This window comes from Gadus morhua, chromosome 15 (genome assembly GCF_902167405.1).
Source record: "Gadus morhua chromosome 15, gadMor3.0, whole genome shotgun sequence".
Classification (NCBI taxonomy): Eukaryota; Metazoa; Chordata; class Actinopteri; order Gadiformes; family Gadidae; genus Gadus; species Gadus morhua.
The window spans coordinates 14,154,942-14,176,293 of NC_044062.1; the positions used below are offsets into that span (position 1 = coordinate 14,154,942).

At 38.6% G+C, this 21,352-nt stretch overlaps 2 protein-coding genes and 1 long non-coding RNA gene across 3 annotated transcripts; 2 read left to right on the forward strand and 1 right to left on the reverse strand.

Moving 5' to 3' along the window:
- Nucleotides 1–49: 49 nt before the first annotated feature.
- LOC115560017 (glutathione S-transferase omega-1) lies at nucleotides 50–2,273 on the forward strand. Its single transcript, XM_030379292.1, has 6 exons — nucleotides 50–231; nucleotides 659–767; nucleotides 860–1,082; nucleotides 1,276–1,377; nucleotides 1,527–1,633; nucleotides 2,017–2,273. The coding sequence occupies exons 1-6, from the start codon at nucleotides 204–206 to the stop codon at nucleotides 2,165–2,167; spliced, it is 720 nt and encodes a 239-aa protein (XP_030235152.1). The 5' UTR covers nucleotides 50–203; the 3' UTR covers nucleotides 2,168–2,273.
- Nucleotides 2,274–14,810: 12,537 nt separating this feature from the next.
- Nucleotides 14,811–18,146, reverse strand: LOC115559569 (uncharacterized). The gene is made up of 4 exons (XR_003979607.1): nucleotides 17,292–18,146; nucleotides 16,222–16,340; nucleotides 15,380–15,594; nucleotides 14,811–14,962 (listed from the first exon to the last, which is right to left on the reverse strand). It is a non-coding gene; the product is annotated as an uncharacterized LOC115559569 (long non-coding RNA).
- Nucleotides 18,089–21,351, forward strand: inaa (internexin neuronal intermediate filament protein, alpha a). Its single transcript, XM_030378428.1, has 3 exons — nucleotides 18,089–19,222; nucleotides 19,907–20,031; nucleotides 20,565–21,351. The coding sequence occupies exons 1-3, from the start codon at nucleotides 18,143–18,145 to the stop codon at nucleotides 20,788–20,790; spliced, it is 1,431 nt and encodes a 476-aa protein (XP_030234288.1). The 5' UTR covers nucleotides 18,089–18,142; the 3' UTR covers nucleotides 20,791–21,351.
- Nucleotide 21,352: the final 1 nt, after the last annotated feature.

Below are 21,352 nucleotides of genomic sequence, written 5' to 3' on the forward strand. Positions count from 1 at the left end.
GACGCGAAAGACTTAGACACACCCCCATGATGACGCGCTGAGACTTAGACACACCCCCATGATGACGCGCTGAGCTGAGACGATCCCATTCAGGAAGTTCAGAGCGTTTATATAGGCTAATAGAAGGGCCGACTGTTGTTCTAAATTGCGTCTTGGTCATTCATACACCTTCGATTTGTATCATTGTCCCCCCGGCTGAAATAATGTCTACTCAAAAGTCTTTCGCCAAAGGTAATTATGATCTATTGAACTTGACGCAATACTGAATAAACAGGATATGCATGTCATTGCAAAATATTTTTTGGAAAAACGGTATGGTTTAGATACCGAAAATATTAGATTAGAAAGAGGTTGAAATGCTTTAAAATATGTTCTTATAAAATATGATATCTGTTATCTGGTAGGACTATAAGCGCCGAAGGCATACTGTACACATCCAGTGTTTATTCATTAAAATCCACATCGATAGGCAAGAATATAAATTATGCAAAGTCATGGTTTGTCGTCTTCCCAGTGCAATCACGAGTTGTTTTATTTGATCAAGGAAACCTGGATACTGTAGTTGGCTACGGTGCTGTGTTGGCAATTAATTGTTTCACTATCATGACCTTTGTGAATATGATAATGTTATCATCATCATTCTTTTGATGAATTTCAGGCAGCACTGCGCCTGGTCCAGTGCCTGAAGGCACTATCAGACTGTACAGCATGAGATTCTGTCCATTTGCCCAGAGAGCCAGATTAGTACTTCAAGCAAAAGGCATCAAGTGAGTCAATTACATAGACCTGGATCAATCGACTGTCGGAACCCACTGTTCTTTAAGCCTTACGATATTTAAAATAATATATGCCTCCCCAGGCATGACGTTGTCAACATCAACTTAAAGGAGAAACCCGACTGGTTCTTGGAGAAGAATCCTCTTGGGTTGGTGCCGACTTTGGAGACCCCTAGCGGCCAGGTGATATACGAGTCCCCGATCACCTGCGAGTACCTGGACGAGGTTTACCCCGACAACAAACTGCTTCCGTCAGATCCGTTTGAGAAAGCTCAGCAGAAGATGATGTTGGAATGTTATTCCAAGGTAGGCCTACAAAAGCTACCTGTATTTTCTTTCTGTGCATATCAGTAAATGCCCTTGCTCACTAACTAACTAATGAAAATAGATAATTTGCTTTTAATAGAGAGTGTATCATTGTTTTTATGACATTTGGCTTGCTGTACTCTTCTCTGTCATCATGTATGGATATTAAAACCCACTCGTTATTTTTCCCTAGGTTGTACCATACTTCTACAAGATCCCCATGGGCAAAAGGAACGGCGAGGATGTGTCTGCCCTCGAGGGGGAACTGAAAGAGAAGTTAGCCAAATTAAATGAGGCAAGTCAATGTTTTTTGCCGCTAAGCAAAAAATACGTGTGTTGTCACCGTTTCTAGCTTCTTCTTTTTTTCTAGCTCCAAAACCAAATTATATTGAACATCAGTGTGCCAGTGTTGATAACAAAATATTTAACATTGTTTCATTTCAGCATCTTAAGACTAAGAAGAGCAACTACATGGCTGGTGACTCAATCACAATGATCGATTACATGATGTGGCCTTGGTTTGAGAGGATGGAAGGCATGCAGCTGAAACAGTAAGTATTGTGCAGAAATACATGGCTTATGTATTCTCAGGTGACGCATAACGACGGGGTTGGCCTGGTATGCATGGGGGTTTGCAGGGGATTGTCATAAACTATAGATATTTGATAATGCAATGATGAAATTATTGAACTTATTTGTTTTGGTGATTTGCATACATTCACTGGGACATCGATATTCCAGATGTTGATGTTAATATTATCAATGTCACAGATGGGATTAAAACGATGTATTGGAAAGAAGGTTGGAAAAATGTAAGAAGTTGGGTTCACAAGCCAAATTAAGTTTGGTATTGTCTTAACAGGCCCCTATTTGAACACCAAAATAGGGGCCCTTTAAGAAAATAAGTTAAATACAATTGTGTTTTTTCCCCTAGCTTCCTGGATGGAACCCCAGAGCTTAAGAAGTGGACTGAGCGCATGCTGGAGGACCCTGCTGTTAAAGAAACCATGCACGCTCCGGACACACACATAGGCTTCTACACGTCCTACATCGCGGGGAAAGCCGACTACGACTATGGCCTGTAGAGAGGAAGAGAGCAGCTGAGCACCATGCCTATTGAGATCTTTTCTATTCAGGTCCAATCCCAAATGTTTCTAATGAGTCATAATTAAAGCTTTGTTTTAATTAAGACTGATGTGTGTGTCCTTTTACCTCCTGGAGATGTCCTAAAGCGCTCAATGCAAAGCACAAAATATTAACAGTATTTCCATTGATCGAACGATTTTTTTGATAAACTGAACTATTTCATAAATGAAATAGCATTGTATTTATAATATACCGTAGTATTGGATTCAATCTTTGAAATCAGATCAGATTTGTTATTTTTAACTTGAGCTGCCTGTTGATAACTTTATGAGTAATTATATATTCATCGACCAGTGTTTTCTACTTAAGTTTTGCAAGAATAAATATATCAATATGAAAAAGATGGAAGTATAGAAAAGTGACGGAGAGAATACAATTTTGAGGAAAAGGAGGTAGTAGTGGTATAGCGTAATGTAAGAAGTAATTGTAGGAGGAGCAGTTGGCAGTAGAAATGTTGAATAGCTTAAATCAAGTGAGTGATTAGAACAAAATGTCATAGTTTCAGCAGTATTTGCTCGTTTGAAAACTCTATTTGGGTAGCCACTGCTGGTGCGCTCACGAGCATCAGGAGCAAACTCCAGCAATCGCGGGGTAACACTGTCGTTTTTTATTGGTCGTCATGAAAAAAAACATAAGGGAAATAATAGAAATACACACATACATTTTAATGTCATGTATATCCTCTTTATTTATGATTGATTTTTGTGTTCTGTCATCGCCTCAGTGTTGCAGTGGAGTGCACACTGCCTAACCCCCTGGAGACCGGGGTTCGAGTCAGGTTGATGGCCTCTGTTGGATGACTCGTATTTCTATTTCATGCGGATTATAAAGTCAAGTATAACCATTGTGATGACTTTATTCGGTGTCTTAGTGGTGCATTGATAAGTTTGGTGGTTAACACTCTAAACAGCTCAGGTTCGGATCCCTGCAAAAATGTTGACTGGGGTACCACTGTCATTTTTTATTGGTCAACATGGAAAAAACATGAGGTGTAACACTGTTGTTTTTATCGGCCGTCATGAAAATAAACATAAGGGGTAACACTGTTGATATTTATCAAATAAAACATGAGGGGTAACACTGTCGTTTTTATCAAATGAAACATAAGGGGTAACACTGTCGTTTTTTATCGGTCGTCATGAAAAAAACATAAGGGGTAACACTGTCGATATTTATCAATTAAAACATAGGGAGCAACACTGTTGTTTTTATCAAATGAAACATGAGGGGTGACACTGTTGTTTTTTATTGGTCGTCATGAAAAAAAACATAATTGGTAACACTGTTGTTTTTTATTGGTCGTCATGAAAAAAAACATAAGGGGTAACACTGTTGTTTTTTATTGGTCGTCATGAAAAAAAACATAAGGGGTAACACTGTTGTTTTTTATTGGTCGTCATGAAAAAAAAACAGAAGGGGTAACACTGTTGTTTATTTATTGGTCGTCATGAAAAAAAACATAAGGGGTAACACTGTTGTTTTTTATTGGTCGTCATGAAAAAAAACATAAGGGGTAACACTGTTGTTTTTAATTGGTCGTCATGAAAAAATACATAAGGGGTAACACTGTTGTTTTTTATTGGTCATCATGAAAAAAAACAGAAGGGGTAACACTGTTGTTTATTTATTGGTCGTCATGAAAAAAAACAGAAGGGTTTGTCGAGTGGATATTTATCCATTAAAACATAGGGAGTAACACTGTCGTTTTTATCAAATGAAACATGAGGGGTGACACAGTTGTTTTTTATTGGTCGTCATGAAAAAAAACATAATTGGTAACACTGTTGTTTTTTATTGGTCGTCATGAAAAAAAACATAAGGGGTAACACTGTTGTTTTTTATTGGTCGTCATGAAAAAAAACAGAAGGGGTAACACCATTGTTTTTTATTAGTCGTCATGAAAAAAAACATAAGGGGTAACACTGTTGTTTTTAATTGGTCGTCATGAAAAAAAACATAAGGGGTAACACTGTTGTTTTTATCGGCCATCATGAAAATAAACATAAGGGGTAACACTGTCGATATTTATCAAATAAAACATGAGGGGTAACACTGTCGTTTTTATCAAATGAAACATAAGGGGTAACACTGTTGTTTTTATCGGCCATCATGAAAATAAACATAAGGGGTAACACTGTCGATATTTATCAAATAAAACATGAGGGGTAACACTGTCGTTTTTATCAAATGAAACATGAGGGGTGACACTGTCGTTTTTCTTTGGTCGTCATGAAAAAAAACATAAGGGGTAACACTGTTGTTTTTTATTGGTCGTCATGAAAAAAAACATAAGGGGTAACACTGTTGTTTTTAATTGGTCGTCATTAAAAAAAACATAAGGGGTAACACTGTTGTTTTTTATTGGTCGTCATGAAAAAAAACAGAAGGGGTAACACTGTTGTTTTTTATTGGTCGTCATGAAAAAAAACATAAGGCGTAACACTGTTGTTTTTTATTGGTCGTCATGAAAAAAAACATTAGGGGTAACACTGTTGTTTTTTATTGGTCGTCATGAAAAAAAACATAAGGGGTAACACTGTTGTTTTTTATTGGTCGTCATGAAAAAAAAACAGAAGGGGTAACACTGTTGTTTATTTATTGGTCGTCATGAAAAAAAACATAAGGGGTAACACTGTCGATATTTATCAAATAAAACATGAGGGGTAACACTGTCGTTTTTATCAAATGAAACATAAGGGGTAACACTGTCGTTTTTTATCGGTCGTCATGAAAAAAACATAAGGGGTAACACTGTCGATATTTATCAATTAAAACATAGGGAGTAACACTGTCGTTTTTATCAAATGAAACATGAGGGGTGACACTGTCGTTTTTCTTGGGTCGTCATGAAGAAAAACATAAGGGGTAACACTGTTGTTTTTTATTGGTCGTCATGAAAAAAAATATAAGGGGTAACACTGTCGTTTTTAATTGGTCGTCATGAAAAAATACATAAGGGGTAACACTGTTGTTTTTTATTGGTCATCATGAAAAAAAACAGAAGGGGTAACACTGTTGTTTATTTATTGGTCGTCATGAAAAAAAACATAAGGGTTTGTCGAGTGGATATTTATCCATTAAAACATAGGGAGTAACACTGTTGTTTTTATCAAATGAAACATGAGGGGTGACACTGTTGTTTTTTATTGGTCGTCATGAAAAAAAACATAATTGGTAACACTGTTGTTTTTTATTGGTCGTCATGAAAAAAAACATAAGGGGTAACACTGTTGTTTTTTATTGGTCGTCATGAAAAAAAACATAAGGGGTAACACTGTTGTTTTTTATTGGTCGTCATGAAAAAAAACATAAGGGGTAACACTGTTGTTTTTAATTGGTCATCATGAAAAAAAACATAAGGGGTAACACTGTTGTTTTTATCGGCCGTCATGAAAATAAACATAAGGGGTAACACTGTCGATATTTATCAAATAAAACATGAGGGGTAACACTGTCGTTTTTATCAAATGAAACATAAGGGGTAACACTGTCGTTTTTTATCTGTCGTCATGAAAAAAACATAAGGGGTAACACTGTCGATATTTATCCATTAAAACATAGGGAGTAACACTGTCGTTTTTATCAAATGAAACATGAGGGGTGACACTGTCGTTTTTCTTTGGTCGTCATGAAAAAAAACATAAGGGGTAACACTGTTGTTTTTTATTGGTCGTCATGAAAAAAAACATAAGGGGTAACACTGTTGTTTTTTATTGGTCATCATGAAAAAAAACAGAAGGGGTAACACTGTTGTTTATTTATTGGTCGTCATGAAAAAAAACAGAAGGGTTTGTCGAGTGGATATTTATCCATTAAAACATAGGGAGTAACACTGTTGTTTTTATCAAATGAAACATGAGGGGTGACACTGTTGTTTTTTATTGGTCGTCATGAAAAAAAACATAATTGGTAACACTGTTGTTTTTTATTGGTCGTCATGAAAAAAAACATAAGGGGTAACACTGTTGTTTTTTATTGGTCGTCATGAAAAAAAACAGAAGGGGTAACACTATTGTTTTTTATTAGTCGTCATGAAAAAAAACATAAGGGGTAACACTGTTGTTTTTAATTGGTCGTCATGAAAAAAAACATAAGGGGTAACACTGTTGTTTTTATCGGCCATCATGAAAATAAACATAAGGGGTAACACTGTCGATATTTATCAAATAAAACATGAGGGGTAACACTGTCGTTTTTATCAAATGAAACATAAGGGGTAACACTGTCGTTTTTATCGGCCATCATGAAAATAAACATAAGGGGTAACACTGTCGATATTTATCAAATAAAACATGAGGGGTAACACTGTCGTTTTTATCAAATGAAACATGAGGGGTGACACTGTCGTTTTTCTTTGGTCGTCATGAAAAAAAACATAAGGGGTAACACTGTTGTTTTTTATTGGTCGTCATGAAAAAAAACATAAGGGGTAACACTGTTGTTTTTAATTGGTCGTCATGAAAAAAAACATAAGGGGTAACACTGTTGTTTTTTATTGGTCGTCATGAAAAAAAACAGAAGGGGTAACACTGTTGTTTTTTATTGGTCGTCATGAAAAAAAACATTAGGGGTAACACTGTTGTTTTTTATTGGTCGTCATGAAAAAAAACATAAGGGGTAACACTGTTGTTTTTAATTGGTCGTCATGAAAAAAAACATAAGGGGTAACACTGTTGTTTTTTATTGGTCGTCATGAAAAAAAAACAGAAGGGGTAACACTGTTGTTTATTTATTGGTCGTCATGAAAAAAAACATAAGGGGTAACACTGTGGTTTTTTATTGGTCTTCATGAAAAAAAACATAAGGGAAATAATAGAAATACACACATGCATTTTAATGTTATGTGTATCCTCTTTATTGATGATTGATTATTGTGTTTTGTCATCGCCTCAGTGGTGCAGTGGAGTGCACTCTGCCTAACCCCCTGGAGACCGGGGTTCAAGGCAGGTTGCTGTCCTCTATTGGAAGACTCTTATTTCTATTTCATGCGAATTATAAAGTCAAGTACAACCATTGTGATGACTTTATTCGGTGTCTTGATGGTGCATTGATAAGTTTGGAGGTCAACACTCTGAATAGCTCTGTTCGGATCCCCGCAAAAATGTTGACTGGGGTACCACTGTCATTTTTTATTGGTCAACATGGAAAAAACATGAGGTGTAACACTGTCGCTTTTTATCGGTCGTCATGAAAAAAACATAAGGGGTAACATTGTTGATATTTATCCATTAAATCATAGGGAGTAACACTGTCGTTTTTTATCAAATGAAACATGAGGGGTGACACTGTCGTTTTTCTTTGGTCGTCATAAAAAAAAACATAGGGGGTAACACTGTTGATTTTCTTTGGTCGTCATGAAAAAAAACATAAGGGGTAACACTGTTGTTTTTAATTGGTCGTCATGAAAAAAAACATAAGGGGTAACACTGTTGTTTTTTACTGGTCGTCATGAAAAAAAACATAAAGGGTAAGACTGTTGTCTTTGTCAAAGAAAATATAAGGGGTAACACTGTCGTTTTTTATTGGTCGTCATGAAAAAAAACATAAGGGAAATAATAGAAATACACACATACATTTTAATGTCATGTATATCCTCTTTATTGATGATTGATTATTCTGTATTGCCATCGCCTCAGTGGTGCAGTGGAGTGCTCTCTGCCTAACCCCCTCGAGACCGGGGTTCAAGTCTCGTTGATGTCCTCTTTTGGAACACTCTTATTTCTATTTCATGCGAATTATAAAGTCAAGTATAACCATTGTGATGACTTCATTCGGTGTCGATATGGTGCATTGATAAGTTTGGAGGTTAACACTCTAAACATCTCAGGTTCGGCCATCATGAAATAAACATAAGGGGAAACACTGTCGATATTTATCAAATAAAACATAGGGGGTAACACTATTGTTTTTCCTTGGTCGTCATGAAAAAAAACACAAAGGGTAACACTGTCGTTTTTATCAAATGAAACATGAGGGGTAACACTGTCGTTTTTATCAAATGAAACATAAGGGGTAACACTGTCGTTTTTCATCGGTCGTCATGAAAAAAACATAAGGGGTAACACTGTCGATATTTATCCATTAAAACATAGGGAGTAACACTGTCGTTTTTATCAAATGAAACATGAGTGGTGACACTGTCGTTTTTCTTTGGTCATCATAAAAAAAAACATAAGGGGTAACACTGTTGTTTTTCTTTGGTCGTCATGAAAAAAACCATAAGGGGTAACACTGTCGTTTTTTATTGGTCGTCATGAAAAAAAACATAAGGGGTAACACTGTCGATATTCATCTATTAAAACATAGGGGGTAACACTGTCGTTTTTATCAAATGAAACATGAGGGGTGACACTGTCGTTTTTCTTTGGTCGTCATGAAAAAAACCATGAGTGGTAAAACTGTTGTTTATTATTGGTCGTCATGAAAAAAAACAGAAGGGGTAACACTGTTGTTTTTTATTGGTCGTCATGTAAAAAAACATAAGGGGTAACACTGTTGTTTTTTATTGGTCGACATGAAAAAAAACATAAGGGGTAACACTGTTGTTTTTCATTGGTCGTCATGAAAAAAAACAGAAGGGGTAACACTGTTGTTTTTTATTGGTCGTCATGAAAAAAAACATAGGGGGTAACACTGTTGTTTTTTATTGGTCGTCATGAAAAATAACATAAGGGGTAACACTGTTGTTTTTAATTGGTCGTCATGAAAAAATACATAAGGGGTAACACTGTTGTTTTTTATTGGTCGTCATGAAAAAAAACTGAAGGGGTAACACTGTTGTTTATTTATTGGTCGTCATGAAAAAGAAAACATAAGGGGTAACACTGTTGTTTTTTATTGGTCGTCATGAAAAAAAACATAAAGGGTAACACTGTTGTCTTTGTCAAATAAAATATAAGGGGTAACATTGTTGTCTTTGTCAAATAAAACATAAGGGGTAGCACTGTTGTTTTTTATTGGTCGTCATGAAAAAAAAAAAGGGGGAACACTGTTGTTTATTTATTGGTCGTCATGAAAAAAAACATAAGGGGTAACACTGTTGTTTTTTATTGGTCGTCATGAAAAAAAACATAAGAGGTAACACTGTTGTTTTTTATTGGTCGTCATGAGAGCTGTCAGTTAAACGCGTTATTAACGACATTAACGCAAACCAAATTTAACGGCGTTAATTTTTTTATCGCGCGATTAACGCAATTATTTTATAAAAAAAAAAAAAAAAAAAAAAAAAAAAATTCTTTGGCTCAAAACAAAGAAGCAGTAGCCTGACTGCTTTGTTCAAATGACATTTGTTCAAAGCATTCGTTTAATTGCACTATAGGCTCTTTTTTTGTATCGTCCTGTTTTGATCAGTGTATATGCCAATGTTGTTATCAATAAAAAATCATTTGCACAAGGCAAGCCGATGCACTTCACCATGTTGATAAGAGAATTAAAATGAGAAGAATTATGGGACAAAAAAATCAAGGGATATTTAGCATAGAAAAATAATTTGTGATTAATCGCGATTAATTAGAGTTAACTATGACATTAATGCGATTAATCACGATTAAATATTTTAATTGCTTGACAGCTCTAAAAAAAACATAAGAGTTAACACTAATCCTTTTTCCATCAAAAAGATAATGCGCTTTAAAATGATGCGCATCAAAAGTTAGTGCGACATATGTGATGGAAAAAGGGTTATATCGCTCTAACGCCGATTTTGTCGCACTAAGTTAATTCGCTCTACAGAGGTGGTTTTGGGAAAGTTCTAGCGACATAAAAGTAATGGAAAACGGCTGAAGCGATATAGAATGTCGCGCATGCGCATTGTTGATGGAAATTCATCTAGCGGGTCAGAAAAATGCGCTTCAACACGGGGCATTGTGACACAATTTTAATTCGCTATAATCATTCTCGCGATGGAAAACCGTTTAGGTGCTTCTTATGTCGCTACAAATTAATTCGCTTTAAGAGTTAATTCGCTTGAAAATCTGATGGAAAAAGGACTACTGTTGTTTTTTATTGGTCGTCATGAAAAAAAACATAAGGGGTAACACTGTTGTTTTTAAGTGGTCGTCATGAAAAAAAACATAAGGGGTAACACTGTTGTTTTTTATTGGTCGTCATGAAAAAAACCATAAGGGGTAACACTGTTGTTTTTATCGGCCGTCATGAAAATAAACATAAGGGGTAACACTGTCGATATTTATCAAATAAAACATGAGGGGTAACACTGTCGTTTTTATCAAATGAAACATAAGGGGTGACACTGTCGTTTTTCTTTGGTCGTCATGAAAAAAAACATAAGGGGTAACACTGTTGTTTTTTATTGGTCGTCATGAAACAAAACATAAAGGGTAACACTGTTGTTTTTTATTGGTCGTCATGAAAAAAAACATAAAGGGTAACACTGTTGTCTTTGTCAAATAAAATATAAGGGGTAACATTGTTGTCTTTGTCAAATAAAACATAAGGGGTAACACTGTCGTTTTTTATCGGTCATCATGAAAAAAACATAAGGGGTAACACTGTCGATATTTATCCATTAAAACATAGGGAGTAACACTGTCGTTTTTATCAAATGAAACATGAGGGGTGACACTGTCGTTTTTCTTTGGTCGTCATGAAAAAAAACATAAGTGGTAACACTGTTGTTTTTTATTGGTCGTCATGAAACAAAACATAAGGGGTAACACTGTTGTTTTTTATTGGTCGTCATGAAAAAAAACATAAAGGGTAACACTGTTGTCTTTGTCAAATAAAATATAAGGGGTAACATTGTTGTCTTTGTCAAATAAAACATAAGGGGTAACACTGTTGTTTTTTATTGGTCGTCATGAAAAAAAACAGAAGGGGTAACACTGTTGTTTATTTATTGGTCGTCATGAAAAAAAACATAAGGGGTAACACTGTTGTTTTTTATTGGTCGTCATGAAAAAATCATAAGGGGTAACACTAGTCCTTTTTCCATCAAAAAGATAATGCGCTTTAAAATGATGCGCATCAAAAGTTAGTGCGACATATGTGATGGAAAAAGGGTTATATCGCTCTAACGCCGATTTTGTCGCACTAAGTTAATTCGCTCTGCAGAGGTGGTTTTGGGAAAGTTCTAGCGACATAAAAGTAATGGAAAACGGCTGAAGCGATATAGAATGTCGCGCATGCGCATTGTTGATGGAAAATCATCTAGCGGGTCAGAAAAATGCGCTTCAACACGGGGCATTGTGACACAATTTTAATTCGCTATAATCATTCTGTCGATGGAAAACCGTTTAGGCGCTTCTTATGTCGCTACAAATTAATTCGCTTTAAGAGTTAATTCGCTTGAAAATCTGATGGAAAAAGGACTACTGTTGTTTTTTATTGGTCGTCATGAAAAAAAACATAAGGGGTAACACTGTTGTTTTTAAGTGGTCGTCATGAAAAAAAACATAAGGGGTAACACTGTTGTTTTTTATTGGTCGTCATGAAAAAAAACAGAAGGGGTAACACTGTTATTTTTTATTGGTCGTCATGAAAAAAACCATAAGGGGTAACACCGTTGTTTTTATCGGCCGTCATGAAAATAAACATAAGGGGTAACACTGTCGATATTTATCAAATAAAACATGAGGGGTAACACTGTCGTTTTTATCAAATGAAACATAAGGGGTAACACTGTCGTTTTTTATCGGTCGTCATGAAAAAAACATAAGGGGAAACACTGTCGATATTTATCCATTAAAACATAGGGAGTAACACTGTCGTTTTTATCAAATGAAACATGAGGGGTGACACTGTCGTTTTTCTTTGGTCGTCATGAAAAAAAACATAAGGGGTAACACTGTTGTTTTTAAGTGGTCGTCATGAAAAAAAACATAAGGGGTAACACTGTTGTTTTTTATTGGTCGTCATGAAAAAAAACAGAAGGGGTAACACTGTTGTTTTTTATTGGTCGTCATGAAAAAAACCATAAGGGGTAACACCGTTGTTTTTATCGGCCGTCATGAAAATAAACATAAGGGGTAACACTGTCGATATTTATCAAATAAAACATGAGGGGTAACACTGTCGTTTTTATCAAATGAAACATAAGGGGTAACACTGTCGTTTTTTATCGGTCGTCATGAAAAAAACATAAGGGGTAACACTGTCGATATTTATCCATTAAAACATAGGGAGTAACACTGTCGTTTTTATCAAATGAAACATGAGGGGTGACACTGTCGTTTTTCTTTGGTCGTCATGAAAAAAAACATAAAGGGTAACACTGTTGTTTTTTATTGGTCGTCATGAAAAAAAACTTACGGGGTAACACAGTGTTGTTTTTTATTGGTCGTCATGAAAAAAAACATAAGGGGTAACACTGTTGTTTTTATCGGCCGTCATGAAAATAAACATAAGGGGTAACACTGTCGATATTTATCAAATAAAACATGAGGGGTAACTGTCGTTTTTATCAAATGAAACATAAGGGGTAACACTGTCGTTTTTTATCGGTCGTCATGAAAAAAACATAAGGGGTAACACTGTCGATATTTATCCATTAAAACATAGGGAGTAACACTGTCGTTTTTATCAAATGAAACATGAGGGGTGACACTGTCGTTTTTCTTTGGTCATCATAAAAAAAAACATAAGGGGTAACACTGTTGTTTTTCTTTGGTCGTCATGAAAAAAACCATAAGGGGTAGCAGTGTTGTTTTTAATTGGTCGTCATGAAAAAAAACATAAGGGGTAACACTGTTGTTTTTTATTGGTCGTCATGAAAAAAAAAAGAAGAAAAAATAAAAAAACAATAAAAAAACGGTTGTTTTTTATTGGTCGTCATGAAAAAAAACAGAAGGGGTAACACTGTTGTTTTTTACTGGTCGTCATGAAAAAAAACATAAAGGGTAACACTGTTGTCTTCGTCAAAGAAAATATAAGGGGTAACACTGTCGTTTTTTATTGGTCGTCAGGAAAAAAAAAACATAAGGGAAATAATAGAAATACACACATACATTTTAATGTCATGTATATCCTCTTTATTGATGATTGATTATTCTGTGTTGCCATCGCCTCAGTGGTGCAGTGGAGTGCTCTCTGCCTAACCCCCTGGAGACCGGGGTTCAAGTCTGGTTGATGTCCTCTTTTGGAACACTCTTATTTCTATTTCATGCGAATTATAAAGTCAAGTATAACCATTGTGATGACTTTATTCGGTGTCGATATGGTGCATTGATAAGTTTGGAGGTTAACACTCTAAACATCTCAGGTTCGGCCATCATGAAATAAACATAAGGGGAAACACTGTAGATATTTATAAAAAACATAAGGGGTAACACTCTTGTTTTTCTTTGGTCGTCATGAAAAAAACCATAAGGGGTAACATGGTCGTTTTTTAATGGTCGTCATGAAAAAAAACATAAGGGGTAACACTGTTGTTTTTAATTAGTCGTCATGAACAAAACATAAGGGGTAACACTGTTGTTTTTTACTGGTCGTCATGAAAAAAAACATAAAGGGTAACACTGTTGTCTTTGTCAAAGAAAATATAAGGGGTAACACTGTCGTTTTTTATTGGTCGTCATATATTAAGTTCAGCACATACACCAGCTGCCAAAATTAGTTATTAGAATAGCCTAATAATGCAACCAGATTAAAGTCTATACTCTACGGGGCTACAATAATAAGATTGTAGCGCGAACGTTCAAATGACATGGCGCCACTTAGAAAAAAGTACTACCTGAAATTCAGTCAGTTGTCAAATTTGCTGAACAAAATGTTAAACTTAAATAATCGTTCGTAATTAACTTGTAGTCCATTTATTTAGGCTCTCAATAGCATAACCATACAGCATTGCCACATCGGCGGGAATACACGGCAGACGCAATGGACGACGGAAGGCGTGTCTGACGGATGGGGGAGTGGTATTTCCCGACGGAGCCACGATCTGATTGGCTGACGGATCCGTTACAGCCCGAAAAGTTGAAATTTTCTCAACTTCTGAACGCAAGAGATGGAGCCGATGGAGCGGACGGACCCAGAATCCATTTGAGGATCGCCCAATGCAAAGTCAATGAGATCCTTCAACGGACGGATGCAGTGGGCAAGGTGTGTTTATAGGCCTGCATGTACGGTAAAATTCATGCTGGTATAAATAATACATTTGATAGTATTTCCCATCTTTGCTGAGCAACAGTTATTTTTGAAATGAATAGGCCTACACCTAGCAAGCACCTAGCCTCTAGCAAAAATCTTATGGCCCAAAACTGGCATGCCATTTTGGCAATGCTTTGGAATGATGTACGGCCAGATTTGTGCCAAAAGGCCAAAACCCAGCCAAAACCAATTTTGGAATACCAAAATGTAGCCAGAAGTATCCCAAAGAGTGGCCAAAATCCCCAGACCATTGCCAAAAAGAAGCCATAACTGACCCAAAGTGATCCCAATAACCGACCCAAAATGATCCCATAACTGACCCAAATTTATCCCATAACTGACCCAAAGTGATCCCATAACTGACCCAAAGTGATCCCATAACTGACCCAAACCTCATAAGTTACATTGTTAATTTATTTTCTATGAGTATAATGCACAAATAATTGAACAAAATATTTTAAAGTAGTATCTTTTATTCGATTTAATCAGTTTGCTCCTGGTTTGGAGCCGGCTGGCGTTTTTTCCTTCCTCCCTCCCTATCCCCAGCCCAGTAAAACCATTGTTTAATGGCATCCGCAAATTTGCACATCCGTTTGCTGTTGAACAGGATGGATTGCGCCTCACTGCATCTGAAATTGAAGACGCACACAAAGAAAGTTTGTGTCTGTGATTTTAACAAATATAACTGGATTTAAACAGAAATACTGCAATGCATGCTACAATCTTCTTCCCGCAAAGTTCCAACTGTAAGCATTGCCAAAATAACTTATCACGGGAGATAGGTGCATGCTCTGTGGCTGTGTGGGCTGTGTGTTGTCTCCCAGAAACGGGGTTCTGACGGCCGTTTTTCATATTAATCACATCGTTTTAGTTAACAATAATTTTGAATTAACAATAATTTTGGCCAGGTGTGTTTCAGCATGGTAGCCTATACTAAACATAAAAAAAAGAAAAGAAAAAAAAAAGCAGAATAAATTTAGCGCTCAGTGTTGATTCTGTGGCGCTGCGCTATGTATGGGAAACAAAGAAAATCAAAAGCAGCTCACCAATTCCTGACGAAGGTCCCGCTGGCTTGCCAGGTCGCCCTCCAGGGCCTCCAGAGCCAGTTTATCCCCTAGCGGAAAATAGGCAGTATGGCTGGAGGTGGTGGACATCTTCTGACCTCCCTGGATAGATCTGTGGAGGTCTTGGATCATGCGTATCATGGTCTTTTGCTGGTCCATCAGGATTTGTTGGTTAACCAACAGGTCACGCAGAAGAGCTGCAAAATAAAAAAAGCAACATTAAGTAGGCTTATAAAAAGGCAGTTTTAAATCTTCAACGCATGCATTTTTGTCTGTACATTCATTTTTATTTATTTATTTATTAATCTATTAATTTGCCCAGCTACCTATCCATCTATCTATTTATCTATTATATTCCAAGGATATATACCCATATATATATATAGAGTGAAAATATCACTCATATCAAGTGACGGCTGGAGGAGTGTAACACATTAATTCTTACTTCCACACATATGATCACAGCCTCTGATAGCATGATGCCCCTGCTGACTCCCTGACCCTGGACTGACAGACTGGCCCTGATAAGGTGTCCCTACTATCTCCACCTCTGTCCCTGACTCTGCCATGTCACCTCCACCATAACTCGTGCCAATTGCTTGGCGAAGGGTTGACCCCAGGGTCATTAAGTGCTGGAGGTGGGCGTAAAAATATATATTTTAAACACCTATGAATTATTATTATTTCAAATTTCAACTTAATTTTCAATTATGATTGCCTAGTTTATTAGTCAACAACAGATTAGATATTTTTTCATCTATTATCTCCACTAAAAAAAGCAACTTTTAAATTACATTTTATTTAAAACTAAAGACTTTAATTACAGCGGCTGATGTTGGACGGTCCAGAGGCAGCAGGGGTCTTAGGGAGATTTTGGAAGGCCTGTTTGTTTGGAGGACTGGGGTCTTGACTTTCAAAGTCCAGTCGGACGTGTCTACTTGGCCTTTATTAGAGACAGACAAAACAAAAGACAAATATATGAGTTCATAAAGAGACTGGCTTTGCACAGGGGCTCTTCCAGCTGCCTTATGGCCCGATTGACTCCCTCAGCCTTGTGGGGGGGCCACCTGCATGCCCCACTATTGTACCATTGCGTGGGCACAACCTCCACCTCCTCGGAATTGTCAAAGCAGACAACGGAATACATAGTAGCTGGTCTTCTGCATGAGAAGAAAAATCAAACTGTTAACCAGTTTAACCCTACTGCCTTGCTTGCCAAAGCAATTCAAAAATAACTGAACATATTGTGTGTGTGTGTGTGTGTGTGTGTGTGTGTGTGTGTGTGTGTGTGTGTGTGTGTGTGTGTGTGTGTGTGTGTGTGTGTGTGTGTGTGTGTGTGTGTGTGTGTGTGCTTGTGTGTGTGTGTGTGTGTGTGTGTGTGCAGGGCCGTCGGACTGCGGGGACAAAGGGGACAGTTGTGGGGGAGCCCAAGGCAGAGGGGGGGCCCATGACCAAAAAAAAACAAAAAAACACAACAATCGCTTCCCCCCCCCCCCCCCCCCCCCCCCCCCCCCGTCAACAATCGCTCCGGACCCCCCCCTGAATCTATCCGCGCTCAAAGGTAGCGCGGATAGATTCAGGATTTACCATAGCCTTATCTATAATACCTTTATACACGTTAAATGCAAGGCGTATTATCCACAAGAAATAGGCTAGAATATATTCTAGCTTGAAAGGAAATAATGATCGGCTCGCTGCAATTGCCTGCTCTATATCCAACCATATACATTTAGTCCTTTAGCAAATGCTTAACGTAGGATAAGCTATTAAATGTAACGTTGTGGAGCGCATGACTAGGGCGTTTCAAACCGATACAACGACTATGAGTAACTTAATGTGAGTAATAACAATACCTTTTTTTAGAAAGAGAATAAATGTAGGCTATGCAACTTACCTTAATTTATCACGCCGGCAAACTGTTGTTGGAGAGCTCTTCTCTGGGCATGAATCTTCAAAATTCTCGGTCTTTGCGCAGCCTTATGGCTAGCCGGATAGATGCCAAAGCGCACCCGTAAGTCATGAAATGCAGTCCCGCTCATCACCTTGTCGGCTGGTTAACCGGACATAAGCCATAAGCGCACCCAAAGTCATGAGATGCAGTCCCGCTCATCACCCTGTCGGCTGGTTAACCCATAACTCAGCCAGAATTACATGGCGCCCTTTATTTATTATGGCAGATCATAATTAAGCCACAGGTCTCCCAAACATCTTAGAGGAGCTTATGATGTGCCAAAAAATATACGAAGCCGGTATGAAATTAAACGGAAAAATGGAAAAAAGTATAAATGATGCAATTATGTCGTTAAAGCGGTGCACATTTTGATAGTTGAATGGTTTCTGTAGCTGAAAGTATGCAGGAGTAGAATACCAAACATAGGGGCGGAAGAATAATAATAAAGATTTGAATATTTAGAGTGAATGCTGATACAGAATTCACACGATGGGGAATCAAAAGCAGAGAAAAATTTAGGTAATTTTTTTAAATGTTAAATTCCCTTTTGAACCACTTTCGTGGCCATTCTGTTTCTCACTTAATGAGGTGAACTTCATTGCACCCTGTCGGCGCAATTAAGTGTTTTACCGTAAAAGGCAACCTAGATGCGCAATCGATCCTTTAAGTTTAGACGGCGAGGGCGCGCTACTCCGAAGTGTAGATTGCGTGACCGCAGTCCTTTATAAGCTCCACTAAAGCTCTTAAGTAAATCAGTCTGTTGCCTTCCCCCTCTACGTTGTCGTCTCGCCGCAATGACGAACTATGGAGACCAACACTATTCTTCTTCATCCTATCGAAAGATTTTCGGGGATTCCCCGCGTTTTTCGAACACATCCACCTCCTCCTCCTCGCGCGGGAGAAGCGCTGGAAGTGTGTCTCGCGGCTCAGCTGACACCAGATCCCTGAGATCTCTGCAGGGGTCGTCGTCTCGCAACACCGCGTCCGCGTCATCCTTCGGTTACTATAGGAGGACCCCGGGTGCCGGGGACTTTGTGGATTCAACCCAGGTCTCCGCGGTCAACAGCGAGTTCAAACTGGTTCGGACCAGCGAGAAGGAGCAGCTGCAGGGGCTGAACGACCGTTTTGCCACTTTTATCGACAAGGTCCGGCACCTGGAGCAGCAGAATAGTGCCCTGGAGAGCGAGCTGGTCACGCTGCGACGCAAACAACAAGAACCGTCGCGCGTCGCCGAGCTTTACCAGGAGGAGCTGCGCAACCTGCGCGCCCAGGTGGAGGAGCTTAACGCCGAGAAGAACCAAGTGCTCATCGAGCGGGATAACTTGGAGGAAGAGCACCAAAAGCTCCTCGCCAAATATGAAGACGAGGTCAGGGCGCGAAAGGAGGTCGAGCAGACCCTCAAGTCGTATCGGAAAGACGTCGACGACGCGACCCTCGCACGCCTGGACCTCGAGCGCAAAGTGGACTCGATGTCGGAGGAGATTTCCTTCCTGAGGAAGGTGCACGGCGAGGAGATGCACGAGCTGAGCGCGATGATGCACGCCGCGGCGCAGGGGGCGTCCGTGGACGTGGCGATGCCCAAGCCCGACCTCACGTTGGCTCTGAAGGAGATACGGAACCAGTACGAGGCCGTGGCGTCAAAGAACCTCCAGTCCTCCGAGGAGTGGTACAAGTCCAAGTTCGCCAACCTGAACGAACAGGCGATCCGGGGCAACGAGGCGATGCGCGCCAGCAAGGAGGAGATCAACGAGTTCCGGAGGCAGCTGCAGTCCAAGACCCTGGAGCTTGAGACGCTGCGAGGGGCCAACGAGTCTCTGGAGAGACAGATGAGGGAGGCGGAGGACACACACAGTGCGGAGATTGCCGCCATGCAGGCAAGAGCAGACACCAGGAACAATGATAACATTGATTATTGCTTTTATTTTGTGGAACGTTTGAATAGATTAGGATTTCAGGTTTGACTTTTACTGGAGATCGATTGCACATCGCTTTAACGTCCATTCTAATACACAATAACGCAGAAAACGTAGGCTACTATATCAACTACTAACCCAAACGGTGTCCAAACGATTCACCTTTAATTCATTTATCTCGGTTCAACAACCACCTCAACCGCCACCCTGGACCCTTATTGGATCAGAAGGTGGTGGCCTTAAAGATGGCACGTTAATCCTTCTTAATGGAAGGTGTTGAGTCAAAGGTTAAAGTGTACTTGTTCGAAGGGCCTGATTGAGTGATCTATCAGTCATTCGTCTCATTAGTTTTTCTCACAGCTAGTGGTATAATAGGGCAATTTTCTCACTTTCATTCACCCACTCGCTCTATCTTTTCCTAAAATAAGATTACAAAAGATGACAACATTTGAATAGAAAAAGAAAAGTGATAATGTAAAAGTTGAATGCAATATCAATCAGAAAATATGTAAACAAAGTGGAAAAAGTAGCCTACTTGAATAACACAATTGTATGTTTGTATATTATATTATATTACAGAAAAGTGTTAGCCTTGAGATGAGGGTTGGCGTTCACCCACTCAGCCTCTCTTTCTGCATGTTCCAGGACACTATTGGCCACTTGGACAGTGAACTGCGCAACATGAAGAGTGAGACAGCGCAGCACATGAGGGAATACCAGGAGCTGCTCAACATCAAGATGGCACTGGACATGGAGATCGCAGCATACAGGTACCAGCTAGCAGACCAACCAATTAGCAGCTTGGCAGCCCCCATCGTTACAATCCTTTTATCGAGATGAATACTAAATGGCTGACGAACATATAGAACAGAATGTGTCCTCAACTTTGTGGTCTTTAATAAGTAAATAATAAGTTACCTGTTTGATGCATTCTTGATACCTAAAGGTATATACATGACTTGTATCCCAAAGCAAACTAAAAACGTATTGTGGTTTGATGTTAAGAGTAAAGAATAAAAAAAAAAGATGTGTTTGAAGCAGATGCAAGTTGTGATAGCAATACATTTTCTAATAAAAATGAGGCCACAGGCCAAAACCGGTTGGCAGCCACTAGACAACACTAGAGCCATGGTGCTACAGTTCTAAAACATGACCGAACAAATTGACTGTACAATTAACGAAGACGGAAAATGTAAAGAATAGAGAGGTCAACCTTTCCACCACACCCACTGTCGTCTTTATTCCTGTCAGAGTAAGTCATAACATCTCCTGAATATTAATCTTTTCCCTCTTGGTCCAAAAGAAAACTGCTGGAAGGGGAGGAGAGCCACTTCAGTTCGGGCGTCTCGTTCGGCGTGTCCAACCACAGTACCGTGGGTGGCGGCTACGGCTTCCCCCTGCCCCGCTCCTCTCTGAGCTCCACCGGGAGCAGTCGCAGAGAGAAACAAGCCTCCCCAGAGGGGAACACTGCCAAAGAACCCGGGGAGATGAAGAACGATGATGACGCAGACGTCAACTCCAACAGCTAAACAAACCCAAAGAGAATACTTAGGGTGACTCGACTTTGGGTCTGATCTATTCGGTTCCGGTTGCATCTTTAACAGTTATACTAGATATTTTAAATGTTTGGCAGGAATGTTCAGGTTTATTTAACTATGCTGTTTATTATCAATAAGCTAGGCTCTACTCGTCTAGTAGAGCATATACTAGACGAGTAGGCCTATATGCTTGTCTAGTGGGAGAATGGGCGGTGGGAGAATTTGTCCACCTCCTTCTCAATCGAGACAATCACTAAATCTACTTACTGAAAATAAAGTACTTATGTAACTTACTTAATTATGTACTTATACATATTAATCTGTTGATACCGGAATATAGAATAGTTCATTTATGGTTATTCCTGTGTTTGTAAACATGTTCATTGATATCACAAATAGAAACAAGAAAAGCCTTGTCTTGTGACGAGGCCGCCTCAAATACCTGTTTATAAAATATACCAGGATTAATGTGATTGATTAATAAATGTAATGATTAAGAGTTGATCCTTTACGACTGTTAAATGCCGTGAATAAACAATGAATTAAAAAGGAC

Excerpts from the sequence above, each read along its gene's own strand:
- LOC115560017 (XM_030379292.1), top strand. The coding sequence starts at position 204 with ATGTCTACTCAAAAGTCTTTCGCCAAAG. Across the intron at positions 768-859 it reads CTTCAAGCAAAAGGCATCAA|GCATGACGTTGTCAACATCA; the intron begins GTGAGTCAATTA and ends ATGCCTCCCCAG. Across the intron at positions 1,634-2,016 it reads GAAGGCATGCAGCTGAAACA|CTTCCTGGATGGAACCCCAG; the intron begins GTAAGTATTGTG and ends TTTTTCCCCTAG.
- inaa (XM_030378428.1), top strand. The coding sequence starts at position 18,143 with ATGACGAACTATGGAGACCAACACTATTCTTCTTCATCCTATCGAAAG. Across the intron at positions 19,223-19,906 it reads CGGAGATTGCCGCCATGCAG|GACACTATTGGCCACTTGGA; the intron begins GCAAGAGCAGAC and ends TGCATGTTCCAG. Across the intron at positions 20,032-20,564 it reads ATGGAGATCGCAGCATACAG|AAAACTGCTGGAAGGGGAGG; the intron begins GTACCAGCTAGC and ends TTGGTCCAAAAG.